Raw genomic sequence first — 27,284 nt, 5'->3', positions numbered from 1 at the left:
TTTGGAAGGTATATTTATTATCGTTGCTTAAATTTAAATTGAACAAACGACAATTACCACATTTTTATTAAAGTAAAACATATTTGGATATATAGTGAAAAAAATTGAAAAAATTATGAACTGATTCCGTTCATTTTTACTCTTCTCTGGCTACAACATCCACTTTTGCTGTTCCAGTTATATCCAATAATTGTTTGGATGAAAAAGTAGCTACAAGTTTCTGTTCACCTTCAGTTTTCGGAACAATGGTCGTGTCTATTCTAATTACAGTACCAGGACGAACATCAGGATGAACAATTATTTGATTTCTGACAAGTGTTGCTCCGGAAATATGGAATTTGCAATCAGTCAAATTCTTTTTCAAGGGATTCACAAATTTCAAGCTGATCGATGCTGGTTGTTTAACGACAATAGTACGTGGAACCTGAAATGAATGTTAATAAGATTCAAGTTTATTTCGAAACATTGATAGTTGATTTAATTCGCATCAAATTGAAAATGTTAGTGGTTTTCTAAAAATGAATTGAATAACTGACCTTTATTTCTATGTCAGGTTTTATAACCTGAAAATCATCTTCGTCGGCCCAAGTTTGATTGGTTTCTGTCACAGATGCTATCGCATATATCTTCATAATACAATATTCCACCAACTTATCCAAATATTCACAGGCGCTTACATTCAACCTCAACTCTTCGGCTAAAATTTGAAAAAGTGTCCATAATATTACACAATTCTTCGATATAGGGACATAACCGTTTATTGAAAGTGAGGGACATGATTTGTACCGCATCATTTGTCTTTCTCTAGTAAACTCAATGGGTTAACTAGCTAACACTTTTAGGAATCAATCGTATTTACCAATCGATCCCTATTTAGTGGTAGCAGTAACAGCACCATTGAGTTAAATTTATTTATTCTTCTGTTTCGACAAATGCATTACGGCTGAAATAATAATTTGGAATCATTTACTTTGTGCTGCTTGTGGAAATAAATGTACCAACTAATTTTAAGATTGGATTGTTTCCTAAAAACCATTGATAGTTCCATAAAAATTTTTTAAAGTGAATGAGTTATAGAAAGAATATAGAAAATTTTGATGCCTTTGCAGCATACGTATTGTGGTTATTAATTAAATTATTTAAACAGCTTAAACATTAAATTAATTGAAGAGTCCCCCAGATTAAGTACTGTATGTTGAATGGGAATAAGTGACATGTTTAATTAGGCTCTAACTAAGGGTTCAGTAGTCAGCACCCATAATACTACATGGCGATGATGACATTTAAGTGTAAAAAAATATGACTGGAGAAACTTATGATTAATACTATGAGAAGCTTTGACAAATGCGGTTGGGGCCTGAACTGTAAAGAGTAGAAGGTTTCATTTTTCAAAATTTCATAAATACAATTTGAATTTACATTAAAATGCATTTAAAAATATTCAGAATTCAAAAATTTCTAGCTTCTTAAAAATGTTTTTCTTTAAGTAGCTTTTTAATCCTCAATCTACCGAGAGGAACGAAAATACGTTTACTGTTCTGTTATGTGTTTGGGGTGATCCATAATTTACATCACATGAAATTCATGATTTTCTGCTCCTCTCCCCGTGCTTATCAAAGTTGGTCACATTTTGAGACTATTCTTCTCATTAGTGTGACATCACATATTTTGCAAATTATATTTGGAAATTATTGAATGAAAACAGCGGTTTCGAAATTAGTTTTATCTCTATTTAAATAATTTTTTAATATAATTAAGATCAAACAATTAACAGAATAAAAAACGTGTAGTTACATCCATTCAAAAAATTAACGAAACAAAAAATATTAATAGAATTATATCAATTCAACTTAATAATCTGGAGACCATGGAGACCACTCCTTTAACCCGCGATAGAAAAAATCTAGCAATTTCGATATTTTGCTCATAAAACTTGACAAGTCTGCTTAAAATACTTTAGAAGTGCCTGGAGACGACAATATTTTAGCGCATGGCAGACTGGCGTTTGATGTAGTTAAGAGCAGTTGGCCGAAGGGGCAGTTTTTAGTATTATTCTCACACGCGACTGCTAACGTTCGATAATTTATTAGAAAAATTTATTTTTTGTGGTGTGAATTGTTTATGTTTTTGGTAAGTTTGATCTAATATTTTTGTATAGATTTTAGTAATATTAAGTTTTCATTTCATTTATAGGATTTCCAATTTAGAAATGGATAAGAAAGTTGAAGAGCAACTATGGAAATGGTATAACGAAATTCGAACTGACACAGAGCCCATGGATTCAGACGACAACATAAGTGATGCTCCGTCTGAATACAGTTTACATAATATTGACACTGAGCAATCAGATGGCGTTACTACACCTCGATCTATCGCTACTGTCACAGAAGCGCAAACAAAAAGAAACACAAATCGGTCATGCCTAAAAAAGGAAACACGTCTTCACAACCTTATAACACAACTAGCTGGTGTTAAAGTTATTGTTAAAGGAGCTAGTAATACTTTAGATTGCTGGAAATTATTTTCTCCAGACGAAGCCATTGGCAAAATTGTTAGTTTCACGAATCAGAAATTAACGATAATGCGAGAATCATATTCGCGCTCCAGAGACTGTCCATTAACTGTTATCGAGGAAATTAACGCATTTCTTGGGCTAATATACATGGTGGGCGTAAAAAAAGATCAACACTTAAATACTCCCGATTTATGGTTTACGTTTTGACGACAACAATCTTAGAAAAGAAAGAGCCAAATATGATAACTCACAATTTTGCATTCACTCGGCTGCGCTGCGCTCCGCCTCTCAACTGCAAATATTGCTCGTAAACAAATATGCCCTTTTAATCCTTTTAATATAATATACTATTTTTTACATTAATGACTAACTCTAGTTCTAAGATAAAATCTATCGAGTTATAAAAAGAGTAGGGACCGTTCCTGGGTTAAATTATTTTTAACTGGCATAGCAGCCATTTCGTTGTCATTTGGGTTGTTAATGTCAGGAACATTAGTTGTGTCAACATCTTTTTCATCCAACCATATAGTATCATCATCATCATTATCATCATCAACATGCACACAAAGAAGTTTTTTTATGCAATTGCTTGTGTTTATTAGAGGCTTTGTATGATATAGTTTATGATAAAGATTACCTAATACTACCTACTTTTTTTGCTTCTTCTAAACTTATTTCGTAAGCTAAAAATCATAAATTAGCAGAACTAAGAACGACGTTGTTTCATTGCTAGACACAATGCGCTTGGCGGCATTTATCAAAGGGCGCCTAGGCAATCGGCGCGTCACACTATTAGAGCGAATAGTTGACACAATAAATTGGTATCTTATATTTACACATATATGTTTTTGAGGTTTTCGTAAAGTAATTGCTTAAAGTTTAGAATATAATATATTTTGAAATGTGACGTCACGAAATTTAGGACAATTCCCACCCCCTAGTCACACAATGTCACATTTCGCCGACCCCCTCTCACCCCCTTAACGTGTGAAGTATTTCATGGATGGCGCCCCTTTTCGGTCTTATTATATGAAGTCGAATCTTAGATGTTGACTAAAGTATCTATAAAGAAAGTGGTTGGTTTTGAGATTTCGTGGAGGATATAACGACTCAATAATAAGAGATCAATATAACTTAAAAAACTAATAGTTTTTCACAGTGTTTTCATATGTCCACTTTTTTTCTATGTTTTCATCTCTTATGCTTCACGACATATATTCGAATGCGTTTTGTCAATACCAAACAATGTTGATTCTAATTAAATGTTGACAATCAAATAATAAAATTAGTACTATTCAGTTTACCACGCGAGGTGCGTGCGAAAGTGAAGTAGACAAATGTAATTTTTCTAAAGAATATTTTCAATAAAAGATATGGCAATGAACTCATGAGCAAAGAATTCACTCACTTGAATTTGGTTTGAGATTAAACTCTCCCTCATCTTTATTGATCGGATGAGCTTTTACTCCATTGTAGTAAACAGTGGCTGCTGACATTTGACATTTGATGTGACGATACTCGGCACTTTTGTTAGTTATTCTAACCACAACGCTGAAGTCTTCTCCTATTTTAATCCTATCCAAATCCTGCGACAAACAAAATTCACCAATATTATAAATTCCATTTTTAAGCTCTAATTTTTATATTGGCATACTGAATATACTGTTTACACCACCACTATACCAACACTAACAATTATACTGTCTGACGCACGTTTCGATAACCAAGTTATCGTCTTCAGGAATGCGCGGCAGACAGTGTAATTGTTAATGTTGGTATAGTGGTGGTGTAAACAGTACATTCAAATTGAAGAGAGATTTGTTTGCTTGTGAAAAGGAATTTTTGAATTGAATTTGCGCTATTTTGAGTCGCGAACTCAAGTATTATACAAAGATAAAAAAATGTTAATTAATCTTTCCAGTAGCAATAACCCCCTCTGTATCTATTTCGAATAAAGTCTGTTGCTTTCCACACCCCAATGAGATGTTCATGTTGTGAAATATGATTCTCAAACAACGCATTGACATAAAGTTTTGTTTCAAGTTGAGAAGAAGTGCCTAAAAAGTGATTAATTCCAAAACATATTAACCGATAATTTGAAAATGAGACGAGTAAGTGCCAAATTATTTCAAGTCTTTTGATAACGATAAAAAATCTTGATCCCAGTAACATAGAATGAAAAGATCGTCTTCCTACATATCACAGTAGTTTTATTGTCTTAATTTATATATAACTCTTAGCAAATCTGTCGATCAAGGTCATGATTATTATTTTCTATGTTTGTAAGGGTAGAGTGCAATCAAAGTTTGTTCCAAGAACAACAATTAAAAACTTTGCAGAAATTTGTGATAAGAAAGAAACATGAATAAAGGGCCAATGACTTTCTTTCTGATCATGACAACGTGCCATGCCACAAATCCGATTCACAAGTTTTTAACCGTTTTTTGTGTGCCGACAATGCAAGAAAGGAAATATTTTAACACACGGTCTTTCAGAGATACTTCCAAGTTTTTTTTGTCAACCAAAAGATAGAATAAAAGACCCTACTCAACTTGAATTCAGTTGAGGTATTAAATTGAAAGTTTGAGAGCGGATGTTTGGTTGATCAGCCTAGTTGCCTAGTTTTATGTTATTGATAGTTAGATACATTTTATTATTTTCCTAGAGAATCGCTTGAAATATGCGGTGAATTATTTCGCTTCTAACTCAATATTTATCAGGTCTTTTAAGATAATACGAGGGTTGTCTAATAAGTTTCCGATCACATCCTGGGCGAATCAGCGATATCACCGGAAAATGTTATAAAATGCTGCTTGAAGACCGTGGGAATCAAGTCAAATATAGTAAAAGATATAGAAGAGGTTGTCGCTATATCATAAGAACGAATTTGCCATATACTGACTGAAGAATTATACATGGGTAAGTTATCTACGCGTTGGGTGTCGCATTCTCTCTCTTCAGACCAAAACCCTTATATCAATGATTACTTCTTAAGCCTTACTGGCGCGGTTACAGCAATATGAGACTGATAAAAAATTGTTACTGATATAATATGATGGTTATCTTATTCCCGATCTCCAGTTGTTTTGGTAATTCAATCGAATTACTACACTATTTTTGTATAAAGTTGAATCTCGACAATAAGAGTCAATTCAATTTTTGTAAACATTGGAGTTTAATAACACTACAGATCGACTAGGGAAGCTGAGGCCATTAAATTTGGTTTTATCACTGTATGGATCATTCAAATTGAAACGTACTTGTAAAGTGAATTCAACATCTTCCATTTCCTCTGGCATATCGTAGAATCTCTTGGCCGCTTCAGTACCTCTGACGGCATTTAATAATGAGAGGCGTTCAGCTTTAGATCCTTCTTCTGCTTTATACTGCGATGTGATATCCTGACGATCTCTGTCTCCGTTGTAATCATACATAAACGGTTGTTTTGTTAGAATGAATCGACCAACACTGGAAACAGAATTTTACTCTAAAAAAAATAATAAAAAAATTTTTTTGTACTGTATAATGAGCATTTCGATGACACTAGTTCACATAATTGAACATTTTTATACCCTAAAAAATATATAAATATGTTAATCTATACTTAAACCTAAAAGTGTGGACAGTTTATATTTTCAAAAAAAAAGAACACACATTGTAGATTCCTTAAAAAGTGCAGTTTTTCAATATTTTGAATTTTCTGTTGCAAATCAAGATAAAAAGTGGCTGTAGAATCGTGTTACTCCGGGGTCATCTAGAGAAAACGTTCACTTTCCATTTGGGTCACCAATATCATGAAGAGAACCTGGTAATCATGAAATTGATTGTTACTGTTGAATTGGAAATACAAGGGCAAGTATTAAACACGTCCGAAGCTCAGTCTATTATGCTTATATTGCATTCAAAAGTTCTTTCACATGCAGTGTGTCCCGGTAAATCGAATGCAAATATACTAGATGATAATGAAAGATATGTTGAATTCAAATCGATTTCTAGTGATCATGAAACTACTCACTTCAAGAAAATACTCCACAGTTAATTAACCAGGCCGAGTGGAATGATCTTATGAGTGATTTACAATTATCAAGATCTAAAGCAGAACTTCTTGGTTCCCGCTTACAGCAATTGAACTTATTTCTACTAGACACAGAAACAACGTTTTTTACGAACAAAAATTGAGCAAAACAGTGATGATTTCCGGTACTTAAAAAAAATCTTCCCAAACATTACAGAGGGAAAACTGAAAGAGTGAATGAAAAATCTTTGAAGACATTGAAAGTGATTGTGGAAAATGTTTTGGGAAGAAAGAAAATCGAAATTACGAAGAAATTCTTACCGATATATTGGACAATTTTCATGAGTTGGGAGTGAACATGTCATTAAAGATTCATGAGGTTTTCCCTGAAAACTTAGAATGTATGAGTGGCAAACAAGGGAAATGTTTTCACCAAAAATTGAAGGTCGAATGTTTTTGATGATGAAAACGTGTAAAGAGATTTCTGTTGGTCTATTTTCAATTTTTTCTCATGTAGTAATACCAAAATTATATATTTTGGTTAATTTAATAAATATATCTTAAACCAGACGTGACAAAATTTTTGCATAATTTTTTTTGGATATTCTACTTAGATGAATAACAACTTTCAGTTTGAGTATAGAGGGCGTGTAAACTAGTATAACCAATTTAACGTTTTCAGAGACCACAGTTGTTGCTAAAAAGATAAAAGATGTGTTCAGTTTTTGAGGTCACTCTAAGCTTTCCATTGATGTTTTCCATACTTTTATAAATATCTCGAAAGCAAAAATGACAATTTAATCAAGAAATGTCATTGTCTTTCTGCTACTTAATATTTGAGAATGTGCCAAGAAAATGTATTCCGTAGTTAAAACTGATATTTCTGATATACATTAGTAAAAAGAGAAATATTTGATAATGGTACAGTAAATTTCTGTCATTTCGGAAAACTTTTGATACAAAGGGAAATTCGTGAAACTCTATTCTATCAATATTTTCATTTATGATATTTCCTACAAAAGATATAACGAAACACTTCCACTATACGGTAAAATACACATGAAGTAAAGTAAGCACACTATGTCGTTTGATGATGCACCGTATAACTGTTTCCCTGAGGTACTTTTTCTGCTTGTACTTTTGCAATTGGATACGCCCTATTTAATTTTACGTAGTAGTAATTTTTGGAAAAACATAACATGCAGAAATTTCGTCAACATCGATTTAATTGACCTCATTATAAATTCCATTTTCTGTTTAAAACAAAGCTTCTAGCTGATAATACTGAGCAACGGTTTATAGAAAACAGAAAATAATTTTTGTCTGTGCTAAAATAGATAACAACCAATGTAAAATATCTCAAATGGGTACTTTAAAACGTATAATTTTATCATTTGATCATCCTTTCACTTCTTATGCTTGTCTGTACCCAAACCCAACTATTTTCTCTTGTATGTGGCATCTTACAATAACCTCAAATCTCCTGCTAACATTCAATATTGGAAGTTTTGGATGGAAGTCGTTCAATTACAAATTTTTCCTTTGGTTCATATTGCAATGTGATAATTCAACAATGTCTGTCTCCATTGCTGTAAATAGTTGTTTTGTTAAATGAAAGGACTAACTAATATATAAAAATCGAGTACAAGCATTTTACACCATCTCTTCATTGTCTTCAAGGACCTTGAATGATGGTAAATGGTGTGTGCAGTTCAAGAAATCGAAGCAAACTTTCCATCGATATTTTGCTTACCTATCTAATCATCCACTGTATATACAGTTTATTAGCCATCTGCGCAATCGATTGCATGAATTCAAACGAATTCATTGCTGAGAAATTCCGTTAATTATCTATTAATTCAGTGGAACAATCGTCTTGATTATCAGTTCTCAAACCTATCTGTTACGACGGTTTGCTATTCAATATAATAAAAGCTTTCTAAAGCCATCAGGAACTATGCGGATCAAAAGCAACAGGACTAGATCTGATTTGAGATAAGTGTAGACAAGAGTACCACAAAGAGATTTCCAATTCATGGTGCACTTCAACATCAAGACTGATAACACCTTAATGTTTTCTAAGCAGAAGACACTGTCATTGCCATCACGAGCACTCACCGGCGATGATAACGCGTAGACGTCACGTACCAATGAGAGAGATTCAAGCGATTTTTCCAAGAAGAAACGGAAACCACTGTAAGACAACATGAATATCGTGGAATATAACGTGGGAGGAAAAGAGAGACAAAATCATGAATGACAGTGCCAAGAGGAAATTTCAAGACATGAGGATTCACTACAACTTCCCGCTGATGAAAACAGCTCTGGGGACGATCATCAGTCTAGATATCAAGAAGAAGAAGCACAAAGAAAGAATAGCTATTAGCTATTGAAGGGTTCAATAATCCGCCTAAGAATTTGCCTCTTCTACTGGCTTCAAAAAACACACACCTAACGAGAAATAGAAGAAAACAAGAAGCAAAGTGCATAGCACTACTCTGAAGGTAGAGAAAAAATAACCGGACACTTCCAATAAACCTATGAATGTAGTAGTAAGAGTGAGTGGCATAGAAGAGTGATCAAGGCATCGATTTTTAAAAGGTACTTTCTAGAAAGGGCGGGTTTGGACTATAGGTATGTTAGTTGGTAATTAACTTCTTATCGATCGATCAGTGTAAGTTGGTTAATTAAATGTGCAATTTCAGTTGTCTTTTCTTGGAATATTCTTGGAGTATTTATCTAATTTTAACTTCTATTCAAATTCTTAAATATTTTCTTTTATCAAATATCGATATTATCCAATAAATTATCATCTTTCACATTTGGACATTTTTTGCATAGTTTTAGAATGTGATTGATGTAAACCTTTTGTGGTTTAATGATTTAGTGGTTAATATGGTTTTCGATGTCTGCTGACTGTCCAATCATTATCCGTTAAAATAGTTTTTCAAGGAACAAATTTTTTGATCGTAATTTTATATCTTAATTGTTCAAAGACAAGCAAAATCTCATCTCAAACTTCAAAAGCTATATTCTAATTCAACTTGTTACTTGGATCTTAAAAATTAACATGTATCTGATATCATATTATTGAAAAAATTATTATAGTAGAGTGACAAAGCATTTGAATCAAAGGAATAGGTAAGAAAACATAAATTGAATTGAAACTATCCTTATGTGGAAATGTATCGTTCAATTTTAAGAATATTTTATCCATATTCTAATTTGCTGCTTTCTCCACCTCTCACTTACTGGTATTTGTTGCAATAAATTCTCTTGAATCCCAACACATTGGAGTGATCAATTTTCCAACGCATAAGATCGGCGTTAACTGATGCCACCATAAAACCAACGTCATAATTGAATCCAACTTGCCCTTTTTTAATGGCTTCGAGAGATGCTGGGCCGCATTGGAAAAAGCCGTCGGACGTTTCTTGAGGAGTTGCATCGATAGCTTGCCAACCACCATAGCCTACAAAAGTTAATTTATTCACATATGATGATAATATTTCGTTAAATCAAAAGAAACTGTTAAGAAAGCATTCAGGAGGTTAAATATATTCATGCAAATCTACTTCGAGTTTTTATCAGTGACTCGAAAAAGAAATTAAGTTATCAGCTTATTGGTAGTAGATTGAAAGTTGACTATAATAAGTGATGAGTTTACATAAACTTATCATATAACTAATACTGGAATAACTTGAAACTTCACTAACTCCATTCCTCTGGAATAGAATGATCAATTATTAGTAAAACAGTGAGCGAGAGTTAAATCTATAGTGAGAAATTGATGTTCTTACCCACGGGTAAATCGGGACGCGCCATGTATACATCACTCCAAACGTGATAATTCCAAATAGAATCTTCTCCTGATGGGTTATTGGGATCGTAAGGTAGTTCATCATTATTTTCATCGAAATATTTATCGATGGTTAAAGTGGAGTTCGCGTCATGAGCAGATACCAAGTTAGATACTACCCTTGATGGAATACCCAGAGCACGGCATACTACAAATTGATAATATAATGTATCTTGTACAATGTATGTGTTTTGATGGTTTTTAAACATCATAGAAATTTTGAATAAATGATGTACTAACTTGTTGTGCAGACACCTGAGAACACCCAACATTGACCATAGCTTACTGGACTTTGGGTTTCCAGATATTCATGTAGAATAGGTACGGATCCGGTCCAGGCTGATGGTGCAGTACCATCGTCGTAGTCTCCATCCCATCTGCCGTTCAAAATACCTCCGTCATCATCGTTGCTGTTCACCATTTTAGATATCATTCTGGTCAATCGAATAGGATCTCCTCGACTGAATTAAAATAAATTTTCTTATTCACGTCACGTCAAGTAGTTATAAAATTGAGTTCATAGAAGAATAAGAAGCTTTTACTATCAATATTAGATTTAAAAGATATAAAATGTATAACAAAGCTCTCGGATTATTCAAATATATTTTGCCTTGGATATTTTTGAAAATTTTTATTATTCAGTGATCAATGCGCTCTTATTTTTATGATTTTTGGATTAATAGTAATAATTTTTAGTTGGAAATTCTTGCGTACATAGAAACATAACGTGATCCTCATTCTCAGATCCCCTCCCGTGCAGAACAGCTGCTCTTAATTATTTTGAAGGCAACACAAGTGAATCTAGTTAAAGCTAAAGACACGTGTGTGCCAGCTGACATTTTGCTGTTTTTAACCTATTAAGTAGTATCCTCGACCTTCAGGTTCACACAACACACACTCACAATCCTCCCGAGCTTATAATATAATGGAGCACCTACAAGAAGAGATGGATTGGTTACATGAAGAAGAGGAATTGGTTGCGGTTACTGCAACAATATGAATCCAGGGAGTACTGTGTTCATCCAATAAATCAACGTAGGCACGAATGTGGTGAATATCATGTTCTGTGACCCGAAATTAGTAATGACGATGACAGGTGTAAAATGTATATCAGGATGACCCAGAAGGAATAATTCGACGTGGTTTACAATTTACTAGAAAGTAAATTAAAGAAGCGAAATACCAATTTTAGAGAAGCAATATCTCCAGAGGAAAGACTTTTAATAACTTTAAGGTAGAAAACAACAAAATACAACCGAGTATAAAATTATCACAAAACTAGACACAATATTATTTTTGGAAAAGAAGATTAACATTTTATGAATTTGTAAAATTAATTCATGCATTGTGAAAGAAACGTCCTTGAGTATTTACTGAAACAAAGTATTGGTTTGCGACTGTCGTTTTCGTTGGTCTCGGTAGTCCTTACTTCGAAAATTGTACAAAAACTCACACCTTCGTACCTCATCTATAAATTGTACCTCAATTAACATAAAGATAATTCTAAATATATTACGGAAACTTATATAGTTAAGGAAGCACTTTTCAGTCACGCTCAGAACAAACTCGGCACAGGTGGTGAATAACCTACAACACTTTGTAACACTGACGAAAATCTGATCAACGTAGATATTGAAAACGCGTGCTGTCGGTTTTTCACGACATATCACAATAATATGCATAGATCTATTTAAAATAACGTATTAGATATTTATATAACACGTGTTAATGCATGTTAACACGACACGTGTTAAAAATGTATCCTTAGCTTAAGCTATCACGTGTTAAAACTTTGTTCCATTTACTAATTAATCAGTCTTATATATGTATCTTATCTTTATGATATGATAGTGATATATTTTGTTATATACAAGATCTTTCTAAATTCATGCGACAAAAGTCAAGAGGTGATTGCTCGTATAAAAACAAGATGGGTCTTCTATCACAAAATGTATGCAGCCCCTTTCCGAGATATCATCCTTAATATTAATTGCTCACTATATCTGAGTATCAGGTTTTTGTATATCTCAACTGAGCCGAATACCACATCCTGAGGAAAAATCTCAAGTCGGGGAAGTAAGGTTATAACTTTTAGATTTTTGGAGCAAATATGAACATTTCTTGTTTTTCGATGTTTATTATGTAGAACAAATGAGAGGAAATCCAACAAAATCATTGGTAGTTTCATAAATTGTGCCAACTAATTTGGCCTCAATAAATAATTTATCAAGGGAAACAAAACCACTGATGACTAGTGTAATCAACAGGATATCTTACCTACTAATGACGATAATAGAAAATAATTTTAAAATTCTTTACAAGAGGTTTATTGTTTTAAATAATATTCTAGAGAAGTTGAATTGAGTGAACAAATTGTATAAAATAAGAATCAGAATTTCAAGAACTCCGTAATGGAAATGATTTACCTGATATAAGCAAGTCCAGATCTTTCTAGCATCAACTGAATAGCCGGTAAAGTACAGGTATCAAATTGTCCAAAAACCCATTCTCTTCCTTTGGATGTACCTAGAGGTCCTACCCAAATCTTACCAGTATCATTTAAAACATATTCTTCCAGCAATCTTGTCTCCGGCATATACGTCTGGTCATCTGAAATATTATATAGGAACCCTATTAGTTATTTGAGCTATATTTGAGCAGAATAATTTAGAGCAATCATACAAATCTCCATAGTTAATAACAGAAAATAACGAACATAACCAACAAGAATAATAAATTATTTATTTTTATACTCAACTAGCTGACCCGGCAGATTTCGTACTGTCTCAACAGGATAAATATAAGACTAACTTTTTTATAAAATAAATTTATAACAAACAAAAGTAATACTTTTTTTATTGAAACAAATGAAAAAAAAATGCTCGGTTGGATGAAGTTTCGTTATTATTTTTGATTAATTACACATGACGTTGCTTACTTACAAAACAGAGAGAGTTTACTGGCTGAATATACCTGTATGAAATTCTATAATCGAAACAGCTCATGTGGCCGTTAGTCATTGTGGTTGAGATAGACTTAAAAATGAAATAATCAATATTATTCTGCCAAACCGATAATTAGCGAGATCATTGATTACCACTACGAATTTGGTTCATTGATTTGTCACTGAATTCTAGTTTTATCAATTCTGTCTAATTTAGCGTGTGAACGCCTCTTTCTTCACTATAAGGGTGTTATTTTGAGATTCAATGATATTAAATCTGTTATAATAGAATGTTGGTTCCAAATATTATTTTTTCATGAAGCTTGCCAACATTTGCGAATTATTAAAGTTTTACATTTGTCAAACGGATCTTTTCGGGGATCTCGAACATGAAACAATTATTAAGCAAAAAATAATAGCATCCAAAAAAACAGCGAAACAAAACTTAAAAAAGACCAAGAATATCACATGACTGCAGATGCACGTAGTAATTGATATAATTATACAAATGGCGACGGAGCAAAAGCAGATCAGAGTATTTCCTTAAAAGAATGTTTTCACAAAATTGGATCGAAATATGATATTCTACATACTTTTATCATGTATAGAGTCACCCAGGGAAGATATCATGAGGCTACTAAAAAGTAGCAACTCTTTTTCTTTCCCAATTTACCAGGTGATTTGTGAAATTTACCATATATTTTAATTGTTCACATATTGTTCACACAGCTTATAAGATATTTTGAATTTTGGAGTACACTACTATCAAGCATTCGACTAGTATTAGTTAAACTTAGAGATTCCAGGATCGGCTTTGGAAAAATGAATCAGGGATTCATATTGAATACATACTGCACCTTGTATATATTTTTCAAATGCAATGAACGTTTTCCAGACTACATAAATAACCAACTAAACTGGCATATGCGACAAAATTGTCAAATTTTTATTTAAGTTTTGATTGGTACAAATGTTATATGCATAAATAAAAAAAAATACAATAATTGCAACAAAATAAAAATAATTCAAAGTAGATTCTCAAAATGGAACCCAGTAGACTTCTACACATTTTGCAGAATTTATGCGATTTTTGACTTTTTGGTTGTTCTATTTTTATCAAGATTTGATCGTCACTAAAACTTAATAGGAGTATGACAATATTGTTGCATATGTCGTTTCCATTAGTAATTTATGTAGTTCAAAAATTCATTATAGCATTTAAAAAAATATTATACAGGGTACAAAAATACAATACAAATCCCTAAAGCCAGACGTGAAAGTTTAGCTAATACCAGTCAAAAGCTTCATAGTAGTGTACTGCACTATAACCAGTTTCTAGTAGCTTCATGATATTTTCCCAAGTGGTAGAACTATGTGAAGTTCCTCATGGCTTATCCTGTATAAGGAATTATACTTACGGCAATTCCAAGGATTACAAATGAAGTAGAGATCTCCTTCGTAATTAAAAACTGTTGATGGTTGATTTGACGTCTTTACAGCAGTATCAATCCTAATTGTCCACAAACCAACTGGAATACTAGGTGGAGAGTATACCTAGAATATGTTAAATAATATAGTTAAATACGCACGGCACTTATACCAAATTAAAAAATGAAAAATTATGTTAACCTTTCGTATAAAATTCGGTAAACATCTAACAAACCATCAATCCACGTGGACTCATCATCTCCACTGTTTACCAATGAAAACATCGAATCGTAAACATAAATGCATTTGTGTTGGCCGAAGCTGTATGTACACAATTTCTTCGAAATATTCCTGCCAGGCACTTTGCAATAAGCATTGGCGTTTATAAATTTCTCTTAATAAATAAAAATATGGCGTTCTTGAGACCATGGGCGAAAAAAGGCAATGAAATTGTACGGTGTAGTGAGAATAAAGACATGTACAGATTTAATAATAAAGATTTGATTTACAAACAGCAATTCAGCAATCAAAGAAAATGATTTGACATTCGAAGTAATGTAACATGTAGCAGTTTATCCAGAATACAAATATACCAGTTTAGAAAAATTGCGTCAATTTTTGTCAGCATGAGGTTTTAAACAAAAAAAAAACTGATTAAACGGATGGCGATAACCGAATCTTCAAGGATCGTTCGATGACAAGGTTATTTGCGTCAGGTAAAACATTACCGGAGTTCTAATAGACACATAATTTATCATATATAAAACCTGGTTTGACAGTCACGATGTATTAAATTTCGCTTGGGTTGACAATAGTAGAAATTGATGTTTGAATGCACCATTATAATAGTACACGCTGGAAGCAGAAACGGTTTGGTGACTCATGCTTCATTAATATTAGCTACAAAAATTAATAACTGTCTAGCTGATTATCACGAAGATATGACAGCAGAATTATTTGAAACGTGGTTTGATGAACAACTAACACCTAACATTCCACCACAGTCAGTAATTATTATAGACAACGCCTCCTACCACTCGCAGCAACTCCTCAAGATAGTAGTAGTAACAAAGCTTAAATTTTAGCTTTTATGCCTGAAAAAAATATTCCTATTCCTTTCGGTGATCGTAAAAAAGGCCCAACAAACAAAGAATTGCTTACTATTACTGAAGGTCTGAAGCTAGAGACAATTTATTATATTGACTGTGCAAAGATTAAGGTTATACCCTTCTGAGACTACCTCTTTACTTTTGCCCTATATGCAACCCTATAAAGTTAATAAGGGCAAACGTAAAATCAGGATTTACGAAAATGTAATCAGTCTCCAGAACTGAGTAAAGAGGTTGTAAAACTCGTAAAGAAAGTTCTAGTTACAGATCGCCAAGAAAAACTGTGTTGAACATGTTATCAAAGAAGATGAGTATGTGGTATCACTCTCTTTGACTGGAGGTGTTTCAAAAATACATTATAAGGCACTACAAATCTCGCAAAATAAATTTTTGATATTACTGCTGAACAAAAACAACAAGTATCCCACTGATAAACTCAACATCGAAGCTGAAATATCAGGTCAAATATATCATTTACACGTCAATTTAAGACAATATTTAAACCGAGATATATTGAACAGAGAAATTATTTGTATTTGGGGACTGTATTATATAACAACCTACCAGATGATATAGGAAAAAGAAAATGTGGCAAAAAGATTGAAGACTGCAATAAAATGTTATATAAGGAGTAGACCAATAAAAGATTTTAATGAATTAATTGACAGTTCTTGATCTAAAAGAAATTGAGATCATACATTGATTGTAATGACAAGTATTTATACAAAAATTATTTTATGTTACGTACAAACTATCATACAGATATTTTCTGTGGTTATTTATGTGTTTATTGAAGTAAATATAAATTCAAATATTTCAACTCAATGTAATTGATTATTTTTATGGTAATATACAGTATATAATATCGACAGCTAATCCTATATTGTAATTAAAAGTATTTTACATAATTTTGTTGCGGGACATAACAAAAACTCATTTTCTGTTTCTCTATTTTGTTTAAGTTAACATTATTGATAACTATGAGGGGAAAGGACTATTAGTTTTTATATATATTTTTTTGTTTATCAAATAATCATACAAAAAAGAAAACCATAATATTTGAACCCAACGTTCAGCCAGCTCTTTGACACCTTGGTAAAAAAATGGTCGCAATGTATTTCCAACATCTCCCTTAGATTCAAATTTATTCCCATATAAAAATTTCGTCATTTATTTGAAAATATGTTCTTTGGTCTCCCTTTCGGAGTATGTGATTTAGTAGTGTTGTAGGAGAATCCACTTTCGGTTAACTAAACCTGAATATTTCACCCAATAAAACCTCTCATATTCGCATCTGCTGTCCACTATACACTTTGCCATTGATAGCTCCACCATCTGGAATAATTTCGATGTAAACTCAACCTTCATAATTTTACTAGACGCACAACAAGACTTTCCACTCTAATCGACCTCTATTTGCGACGGATTCATTCTGGTAATTGCCCTTTGTCTAACTAACGATTATCCATGTTCGAATTGTTTAGATAAATTCATTGCTTATCACAATTCGTCTAATAAAACGATCATCTTTCGACAGGACAAGGAACTGTTCACACATTTCCACTTGACGTTTCACCTGCATCTCGGTTAATTAGTGTAGCACTTTTCTACAACTTTTATAGATCTCAAATAATAATTTTAAATGTCGATGTATGGAGAAATCTCCTCTAATGAAACGATTGAATCAACGATGTGTCGATCTCTCATCAACTGTGACGCTTCCTTCAATTCCACTCATTTTATTATGAAAAAGTACTGTGTTGTCAATAAACAAAAAGAGAATGATTGAAAGATAGTGAAGCAATTGTACTCTTCATATAATTAGAGACTAGCCTTATCAAGTTACGACCTTGAGACAGAGACATTTTCATAAATGGAAACCGACATTACTTAGAAAGCACTCTCTGTATTAAAACTTGATACTATTTTTCCAATTAACCTTATTTTGACTTGTTTCTCATGCGAATTCCTAGTAAATTCGATTCTTTTGAAGTTGCATAACGTTTCACAAATTATTAGGAAGACGAAGTTTCATAACTTGCATTGTCCAACAGTCTTTTTTAATAAAATAATCTACACTTACCTCCAACATAAAATTGGATTCCTTCCCATCCAGAACGTTAGCGAACCAAAATGGCTTCTTATTATCAATGGAATACTTTTTAGAAGGATCAAGTCTAAGTACCCCAGAAGTACCTTTGATAGGATGTGGTGTTGGACCTAAAATTTTATTTGACATCTTCATATTATTTTAAATTCGAGTAGTGTCTACAGTGTGGAGATGCCTATGGATATTGATCTTGAACTGTTCTAGCTTTAGTATTAGAGGAATATGTGTATTGACGTTCTCGACGTCTGGATGAGAACTCGGTATTTATAAGCCACATCTGGTCTTAGCTCCCCAAGTTTCTTGTTAACTCTGGATCACCTATAAGTCGAATTGCTCTCTTCTGTATTGAATCGAGCATCGGTCCTCAGAGGATGCTTGGAAGCCGAGCTCTAGATGGGCGAGCAATATTCAACAGTTGGACAAATCTGGGCCTGGGTAAAGGATAAGTAGCTGTTGCTGGATATATAGCTTTTTCTTCTAAGAGCGAGCTCCTAGTTTGTGTGCCTTAGCTAAACTAGTAGATAGTAGACAGTTCCAAATCCTGAGCTCCAGTGTCAGCCTTCTTTGTAAAAATAGCAGCTAGAATCTTCACTGCATTAAACTTAGATTGCTTCCACACTCCAGAATGTTTAGAAGATCGGTATTGATGGCGGTGATCTGTTGCTGCCTATAGATTTGGATATTTAATGGGGCAGCTGTTTCAAATGAGGCAGCTTTTTCAAATGAGGCAGCTGATTTGATTAACATGTGCTATCGTTGGCGAAGATGTAGATCCAGTTTGCTGTTATGTCGAGTAGATCGTTGATGTACAAGAGAAAGAGAGTAAGTGACCAGATGCATCTCTACTTGAGTTGATATCAAACCTTTGCGAGGTGTGTTCATCGATAGTGACCTGAATGGATCGGTCTTTGAGAAAGCTACTGATACAGTCGATAAGTGAGGACGACAAACCGAACGAACTTATTCTATTTATAAGATTGTCACGCCAAACCCTTAATCCTTCACTAGTGCTGTACTAAAATTTTACACATATATTTTTGAAAGCTAACAGTTACAGCTGATTCTTTCGAAAATAATTTTGCATATTTTCTCGTATTCTCTTAAGAAATATTTTAAGGGTCATGTTTCCAAGACTTTACATCTTTGCAATTTATTCGTCAATATCTCTACCGTCGGTTCGTTTCATATACTGCATGCAACATCTCTCATCCATTTTTTACTTCGAAAAAATCAAATATTCCATATGGACGTTTCCATATTCGTTGCAGTTATTCATTCTCAGGAGATAAAGAGTCCTATTGTACCCAAAAGGTTTCAGAGTTTCGCATTTCTCATTTGTCCAATGTTCAGGTCACTAGACTGCTTGTTTTTGACTTTATCAGCATATTAGTCATCTCCTTCAATGGAGATTCGTGAAAGTTTCGAATAATAAGTAAGTTTCTTCTATTACCCTAATAAAGTTTCGAATAATAACAATAACTCAAATGTGGGCCCCCTTATAATATAATATGAACATCTCAAGATTTGAATTGCACGTTTATTTGTCACATAAACGTACCACAATCATAGGTCAATGAAAAAAAAATTGACACATCAGGTCTCCTTGTGACATCGAAACATATTTTCTTAAAAAGTACATACAACAGCAACATATAGAGATATTATTACTAAATATTGAATGAATGCTCATAATTTTTGTGAATATTTAGTTTCTGGAATGCCTTTTTAATGTATTCTTTTATCATTCCTGGACTCCATTTCCCTTGATAACACTTTTCCATCGAAGAAATGACCTCTCAGCTTGTTCGCCACTCACAGTACCCAAATTGTCCGGAAACAAATCTAAGTACATAAGTTCATAATATATATTTTTAAAAAGTTCCAAAGTTTTTTAGTAGGTCCTTGTGATTTTCAGATTCATGATTTCTTAGAAAATATGTACATAAGCTGACCAAGTATCAGCGAATGCAGAGTGGATCTGCTGAATGTATCAACCTAAGTAAGAACAATCTCTGAATACTAACGGAAGTTAACTAAAATCCAAGCAGTCCTTATCACAGGATAAGAAAGCAAGACATTAGTAGACGTATAAAGTATTTAACGCAGTCACTAGCATTTCTGCTGTATTCTCTCGCTGAGAGTCATGTTGAGAGCCTCGCGAGACTCTTGAGTGGGTATTAGGCCAAACCATTTTGTAGATCCAAAAATCAGGAGAATTTTTGCAAGTTACGTAATTATAGTTTGAATTGGATACCGTCCCACGCAATACTTGTTATTTGCTCAACCAAAATTGTGCTATAAATATATTAAAAATAGAGGATATTATAGTAATATAATTCCTTCAAAAATTATCATTATAAGTCAATCCGACTACGCTAGTACGAGTATGATTTACTATTCCACGTACTTTTCGATTGAACTATGACTATTTAGTTGAAATAATAGCACTCGCAGAGAAAATAGCAAAAGACGGGATGAATTTAACATAATAGAACTGCAGTAATGCAGGTATGCAATGGAACAACGATTTTTGCATCACTATTTTGTATTTATATCAACAGGAAACAATTTTTTGAAAGTTCTCCTCACAGGGATAAAAGTGAAGTGCAATGGATTGAGAAAAGAAATGAATATAGGTATGAATCTTGAAACAGTCCATTTTGTACGAGATCTGATAGAATAAATCGAAAGTATGAATGACTAGCATTTTTGCTAGATTCACTCGCCAAGACTCGTGTTGAGAGCCTCTAGGAGGCGTCTCGAGACTCTTGAGCGGGTATTAGGGCCAAACCATTTTGTATATCCAAAAATCAGTTACGTAGTTATGGTACTTTTCATAGTTTCATAGTAGAAACTGGGTGCGGGACTGTTTTTACTTGTATATTCATAAGATAATTGGTATATCGCGATAAAGTAACAATAAAACGATAATTACCGTAGTTGAATGCAATTTTAACCATGTCTTTGTTAACATCAAAATCTCTGTTAAATCTAAGGGCGACTGTGAACTTTTGTCCCCTTCTTAGAACAGGTATATCTTCTTCGTTAACCAATTCATATTGGTCGGTTTTGTGTGATTTAGAATTTTCCTTAGGATATAAATAAAACATTTCAACTTCTAACGCCATTTTGATTACGTGCCGCTCACTAAAATAAAAGAATAAATATTAATGTGATGATTTGTCACTTCTGTGTGATTTGATTATAATACTGGAGCAGATCGGGTGGACCTATCTTCTGAAGAATCAATTTTTTATTAATCGATTTGCTGACGAGACCCCTATAGATTGGGTCTTTGGCCCACAGTTTAAGCTATTCTCCTTGCAAGCCTTATTTGTATAAACAAAAAACATGGATAAATCAAGGTGGTAGAATTCAATATCCGTCACGGCGTATAGTCAAGCTACTTTTTTTGGAACAGTCAGAGCTATTGTCCTTTTAAGGAAAGCTGCTTTAATAGTCGTTTCCATTACTTTTTCGGCAACTATCGTCATCATTATCTTCTCTGAAATTACTGTTAGATTTGCTATTTCGTAGACCCATCTTCTATATTGCGCATCAGTTGTCATTAGTTTGTCACCTTTAACACCATGCAAAAAATTCGGTAGTGTGTAGATGACTTGGAAATGATGCTGTGACAAAAATTGCTCATATGCGTCCTAGTTTCTGAGTTACAGGTCTTTAAAGTTGCGACATAAGAACTTATATTTCAGTATATTTGCTAAATTATACATTCGAACATTAATGAATTTTCAATGGATGATTGTGTATGTCCGTATGTTTGATGAGATAAATGATTCTACACTACTATCTGGAGGCCAAGGATGACTCATTTCCAATGGTCAACAATCCGTAACATTTATAGGGACAACCTATACAATCTAAAGATAGCATCAATTTTTCAACAAAAAGGTATGTACTCTTTTTTAACTTGATAAAATTCATAGTTTAGGAGACATGTAGGTTTTTAGGTCGTTGTATACGCTGAAGAAACCGTTATAAAAAAATGATCATAAACTGTAATTTTTTATTGAAAACACGATCAACCATTTCTAAATTAACTGCACACTGTTGAACATTGTGGTACTTACATAAGGAAAAAATTGAAATGCAGAAAAATTTAGTCGGTTAGAATCAACATCGATTTTGTGTGGACAGGAATAGCTGGTAATATTATGTGACATTCGCAGAGACATGTTGTTCATGCACGATAGAGCCCTTCCCCACTTCGTGAATAGTGTCAAAAATGTTAATCATATTTTTCCTAATAGGTGTATGGTTCGGGGAGTTCCATTTGCATGACAATCACTTTCCCTTGATTTAAATACAATGGATTCATTTTTATGGGAATATCTTGAAAGTTTGGTATATATAACACTAGTATACACAAAGTACGAAATGATAAATACAATAAACTTCCATTGTGGCTTTATAAGCCAGAATCTTGAAGTTCAATTAGAAATGATTGATTGTGTTTTCTCCTGTATACCTTCTGTGAGTATTTTCAATAAATAATTACAAAACATTTTTTCAAAATGTTGATAAATCGATTAAAAAATTAATTTTTACTATCTTAAGATTATACTGGTTGTCCCTGTGAAAGTAACGTATTGTTAATCATGAGCCGCCCCTGGCCTTCAGATAGTAGTTTGGAATTATTTATTCCATACTTCATAGGCATTCGTAATCATCCATTAAAAATTCATAAAGTTCAAATGTGTAATTTAAAAAATAAAATTAAATATAAGCTCTGATTACGCAGCTTCAAAAGCCTATAATTCAAAAACGACAGGCCTTGCTTCACAAACTATGGTCTTGTGTCTTTGTAATAAAACTTAACGCTACGTTACGGTCATATTTGATCCGTGCGTAAATAAACTTATAAAACATGGTATGACAGCACACCCCATATATTGTAATGAGGAAAATTTACACGAAAAACTCGATACCCCCATGAAAAAACTCCTCAAATTATTGAGAAACGAATATAGCATCGAGGCCCGCGAAGACGTTCTCGAACAATTGGAGAACGCGCGGTCCCACAAAGAAACAAGGGGTAAAAAAGTGGAATTTTCGCTCCTCAAAAGCCCTAGAGATCAAGGTAGATGCTTAAAATTTGATACTCGTCATAGTCCAAATCCAGATGTTGAGGAGTACAACAATGAATGATAGAATATTTATGATAGAATACTATTCCGTTACTCTCAGTTCACTAATTTAGACCGCCATACAGAGGGGGTGAGAAAGGAGCGAGAACTGGGAAGCCCAAATAGAAAGTAAACGGAAGCCGTATAACCCCATTCTTCAATAACATGAACCACGAACGTTCATTCAAATATAAAGTCCTCCGATGTTTGTATGGATCTGATCGAACGGCTTTGGCGCGTGATACCCTAGACGGAAAACCACCCTGGAGACATTGCGTCAATAGAGTCTGAGTAAAGGGACATATTCGGAAGTCTCCCTGTTGTAGCTAACGGACTAATCTCACATCAGAAATGAGGAAATTTCCTGGATCAGGAAATTACAGAGTCAGAAATCCTATGGACATGGACCATTAAGTTCAAATCAGGGACGGCTGGTCCAGATGCAGTACCATCAAGGAAAGATCCCTGTGAAAATATTGGTTCTTTTATATGTTATGTTTCTTTTTGCAATTACTCTTGAGGTATTGAGAAAAAAATTTTTACTACATAGCATTATTTCTATGTCATCTATTCACTCCCAAATTTTTTGCATTAAGTCTCGATACAGTACAGTCATAATTTATTTGGGCTGTTTACCAACACATATGTTTTTCAAAAAATAGTAAATCGAGGATGATGAACATAACAGTTTGAAAAACAGTAGTATGATTTGGTAGCTTGATTTTGAGATAAAATTAATTTAGAAGAGTTGTAGATGCTTAAGGAAGTTTCTAGTTATCCTTTTTTGAAAAGTGAGGCACGATCCAAAATTAATGAATGAATCAGTCGATATCAAATTAACTCAACTATGAGAGACATTTTCAAAATAAATATTAATCTCTTAATATTATAAATATTTTTTAAATAAACCAATTAACACTCAAGTTTTATTTAACTTACCACTTATATTAAATTCGTTGTCACTTGGACTACGAAGTGGAAAATTTTCATTCAAAAATAGTAATCTCAATTAATTTGATTTTACAAACTTCATGGTAATTTTTTGTAAAATCAATCATTTGTATAAGCTTTCAGCCGAACGGGATATAAATCTCATCAGGGATTGAATGAAAAAGTGAATTAAAAAATTGTGAACTCTAAAACTATTTTTAAGCTTATAAAATTGCAAAACAGAAAAATTCTGAAAAAAAATTTATTTTTCAACATAATCTTCTTTTAACACTTTTCCCAGTGAGTTCAATAAGTTCGATACCGTTTTTATAATAAGAATCGTCAAGCTTTTCAAAATAGCCATTAACTGCCGACATTACTTCTCCATTGCTAGAAAATCTTTGGCAAACGAGCCATTTTTTCAAGTTTGAGAACAGAAAATAATCCGAGAGGACTGAATCTGGCGAATAGAGTGCATGAGGTAGCAAATCAAAATTTAATTCATTAATTTCGGCCATTACAATAACGGATGTGTGTGATAGTGTATTTTCCTGAAAAAACAACACTTTCTTCTTAACCAAATGAGGCCGTTTTTGCTTGATTTTGACGCTCAATTGTTGCAAAATGTTCGCATAATACTCGCCGTTGACAATTCTTTTTTTTAAGACAGTCAATGAAAATTATATCACGCGCATCCCGAAAAACCGACGCCATGATCTTCCCTGCAGATGGAACGTTTGTTGCAATCTTTGGACCCGGTTCTCCGTTTTCAGTCCATTGTTTTGATTATTCTTTTGTTTTGGGTTTGAAGTGATAGCCCCACTAAAATTCTACTGTTGATAGCAAAGGAACAGTCTCACCCAGAGTAGAATCTAGTTCAGCTTTGATATTCGTTGGGCTGACGCCTTTAGTATTGTATCACTATCGCTATAGATGGCTGCCAAACAAATCCTAAACAACATGGCGTCTTTAAACTTGGAACTTATGCTGCATAGATTGTACACTTTCTAATACAGTGGTATTTTTCAAGCAACTACCGCCGTATCTAGGCCAGACTAGGTACTTTGGGGATTATCTTCGTTCATTAAACTTATTTTTTTAATTATAAAAATCTACTTATATGACTGATAAATAATAAAATGGAAATAAAAATAAATTGAAGAATGACCGTGTTTATTTTAAAAATTCAATATTAGGTGAGAACACAATAACTATTTTATTGAATTATTGAATGCTTGCATATAATTAATCGCTTTTAACTCGACGATGGTACAATTAGTCCTGGCAAGTTTGAGGTATTTCTTGCACTTCGAGCAAATCTTTTATATCAACAGATCATTTTTTAAGAATCTGTGTAACGAATTCATGTTTTGAATGAATTTTATTCATACCATTTTCGGGTGTCATCTTTTTAGCGGTTCATAATAAGACTGCTCAATTGAAACTGAACTAGAAAAGATGTAAGACTACTTCATTCTGTAAATACAATAGTACAATTAGGATATGGAGATGGATGTTTGTCCTCCTTCTTTTACTATCCATTGAGGAATGTTTGCGATCACTGGCCTTTTTATCCTTTCTCTGATGGTATAAATTGATTTTTCTGTGGTCTGATCCCCGTCCAATTTTCAATATGGTGGAGTCATGACATCCTTCTGCTCAATCCCTTTCTTCCCTCTATCTTTCCTTCTATCTAGAGTTGAAGCAAATGATACCTCTCGCTACGTACTATATGTCCCAGGTACGCTGATTTCCCACGTTTTATTGTGCCCAGCAATTTACGTTCTCTTTTTATTCTTTTCAGAACTTCTCCGTTCGTATTTTTTGTTGTCTATGGTACTCGCAAAATTTTTCGGTAGATCCATACCTCAAATGTCTCTAATCTGTTCATGGTGTTAAGTTCAAGTGTCAGCACTCTGGAAAATATTACTGTTTCCACTGACTAGAATATAGTTGGTCGTTTTTCATTTTCTAGACAACTTTTTAGAGGTGCTCACTCTATTGTAAGAAGATTCTAATTTTTTAAAGATGAAAATTGTTATGTTTAATTTATCGTATTGTGATTGAGGGTTGGATGAAAGTGAGAATCGAATCACCTGATATTAGTTATTCCGGGTCCAAACCAAAACATATCTACAAACGTAAACTTTTTTTGAAATCAGAATTTAACACTATGCATTCTAGTATTAGCATGTCCTCAAATTCCTCCCATAAAAATAAATTGCCAAACAATTTTTGTTTCCAGTCCGATAATTTTAAATCGAAAAACCAATTATTTAGAGAATTTGAAGCCTACCAACTACAAAAAAAAGTTTTCCAAATTTATTTGTAGAATATTTAAATTTATTTCAAGGATATGTTGAATGATCCAATAAAAAACTTTAATCTATTCTTCGAGCTTAAGGTATTGATTTTTTTACAGAATTTGGTGATTATATTAAGTAGAGTATGTATAGCATTGGATAAATTTTGATTATTTTTATTGAATTATCAAATAATACAAAAATATTTTACCTCACAAAAATCACCCTCACTCAACCGTACTCTTCGCAAAAATAACTTATAGTCTTAATATGATAAATTTAATACTTAATCAAATTCATTAATTATTTCCTGAGTATAAATATATCCGGTGAAAACCCACAAATTTAACCTGAAGTGAGTGAAAATTAATTATGTTTACTGAGAATATGATAGCGGACAGGATTTCGTCGGTAATTTGCTTGATAGTACACGGGATATCTAAATTAACACTTTATTGTTAATAATAATAAAAGTATACAGGGAAATGAACATGAACATATTCTTATTTTTGTATTTTCTCTCCAAAAATGATATTCCACTTCTTCTAATATACCCTTTCATCCATGATTCTGTTTTACTTGAATTGAAAATTTGTTTTCCTCTGTATAACTTTATAAGTTCCATTATCATTCACAGCTTTATGTGAAGTAGGGGTAGGAGAACTTCATGAGGAAAGTTTTATACCACAAGGTGTACTCAATGACTACCAGAAATGAAGAAATAAAAGCTACACTGACAGTATCTCCAACAAAGCTACAATAAATATTGTACATTTAGATGTCTCCGATTGAATAAATTCGTTCAATTTGAATATTCTTTGATTAATTTATTGATGTGCTGATATAAATCTCGTAACAAGGTCTAGTGTCAGTAAGTTAGTGAAAAGTTTAACGAAACTGGTTCAGTAAAATAGTTTTTGTAAG

At 33.0% G+C, this 27,284-nt stretch overlaps 1 protein-coding gene across 1 annotated transcript; it reads right to left on the bottom strand.

Annotated features, from left to right (window-relative positions):
- LOC130894016 (hemocyte protein-glutamine gamma-glutamyltransferase-like) lies at positions 1-26,741 on the bottom strand. Its single transcript, XM_057800526.1, has 12 exons — positions 26,572-26,741; positions 20,916-21,127; positions 17,954-18,090; positions 14,752-14,887; positions 12,816-12,999; positions 10,630-10,850; positions 10,331-10,537; positions 9,783-10,002; positions 5,776-5,983; positions 3,924-4,101; positions 537-697; positions 1-424 (listed from the first exon to the last, which is right to left on the bottom strand). The coding sequence occupies exons 2-12, from the start codon at positions 21,106-21,108 to the stop codon at positions 137-139; spliced, it is 2,133 nt and encodes a 710-aa protein (XP_057656509.1). The 5' UTR covers positions 21,109-21,127; positions 26,572-26,741; the 3' UTR covers positions 1-136.
- Between the last annotated feature and the right edge of the window lie 543 nt (positions 26,742-27,284).

This window comes from Diorhabda carinulata, chromosome 5 (genome assembly GCF_026250575.1).
Source record: "Diorhabda carinulata isolate Delta chromosome 5, icDioCari1.1, whole genome shotgun sequence".
NCBI classification, from domain to species: Eukaryota; Metazoa; Arthropoda; class Insecta; order Coleoptera; family Chrysomelidae; genus Diorhabda; species Diorhabda carinulata.
This window is presented reverse-complemented; position numbering and strand designations above follow the sequence as displayed.

Bases quoted from the DNA above. Each gene is read 5' to 3' on its own strand.
- LOC130894016 (XM_057800526.1), bottom strand. From the start codon at position 21,108: ATGGCGTTAGAAGTTGAAATGTTTTATTTATATCCTAAGGAAAATTCT. The intron at 10,538-10,629 runs GTTAGTACATCA...ATCAATTTGTAG, and splicing joins CTCAGGTGTCTGCACAACAA to TATGCCGTGCTCTGGGTATT. The intron at 425-536 runs GTCAGTTATTCA...CATTCATTTCAG, and splicing joins AACCTGACATAGAAATAAAG to GTTCCACGTACTATTGTCGT.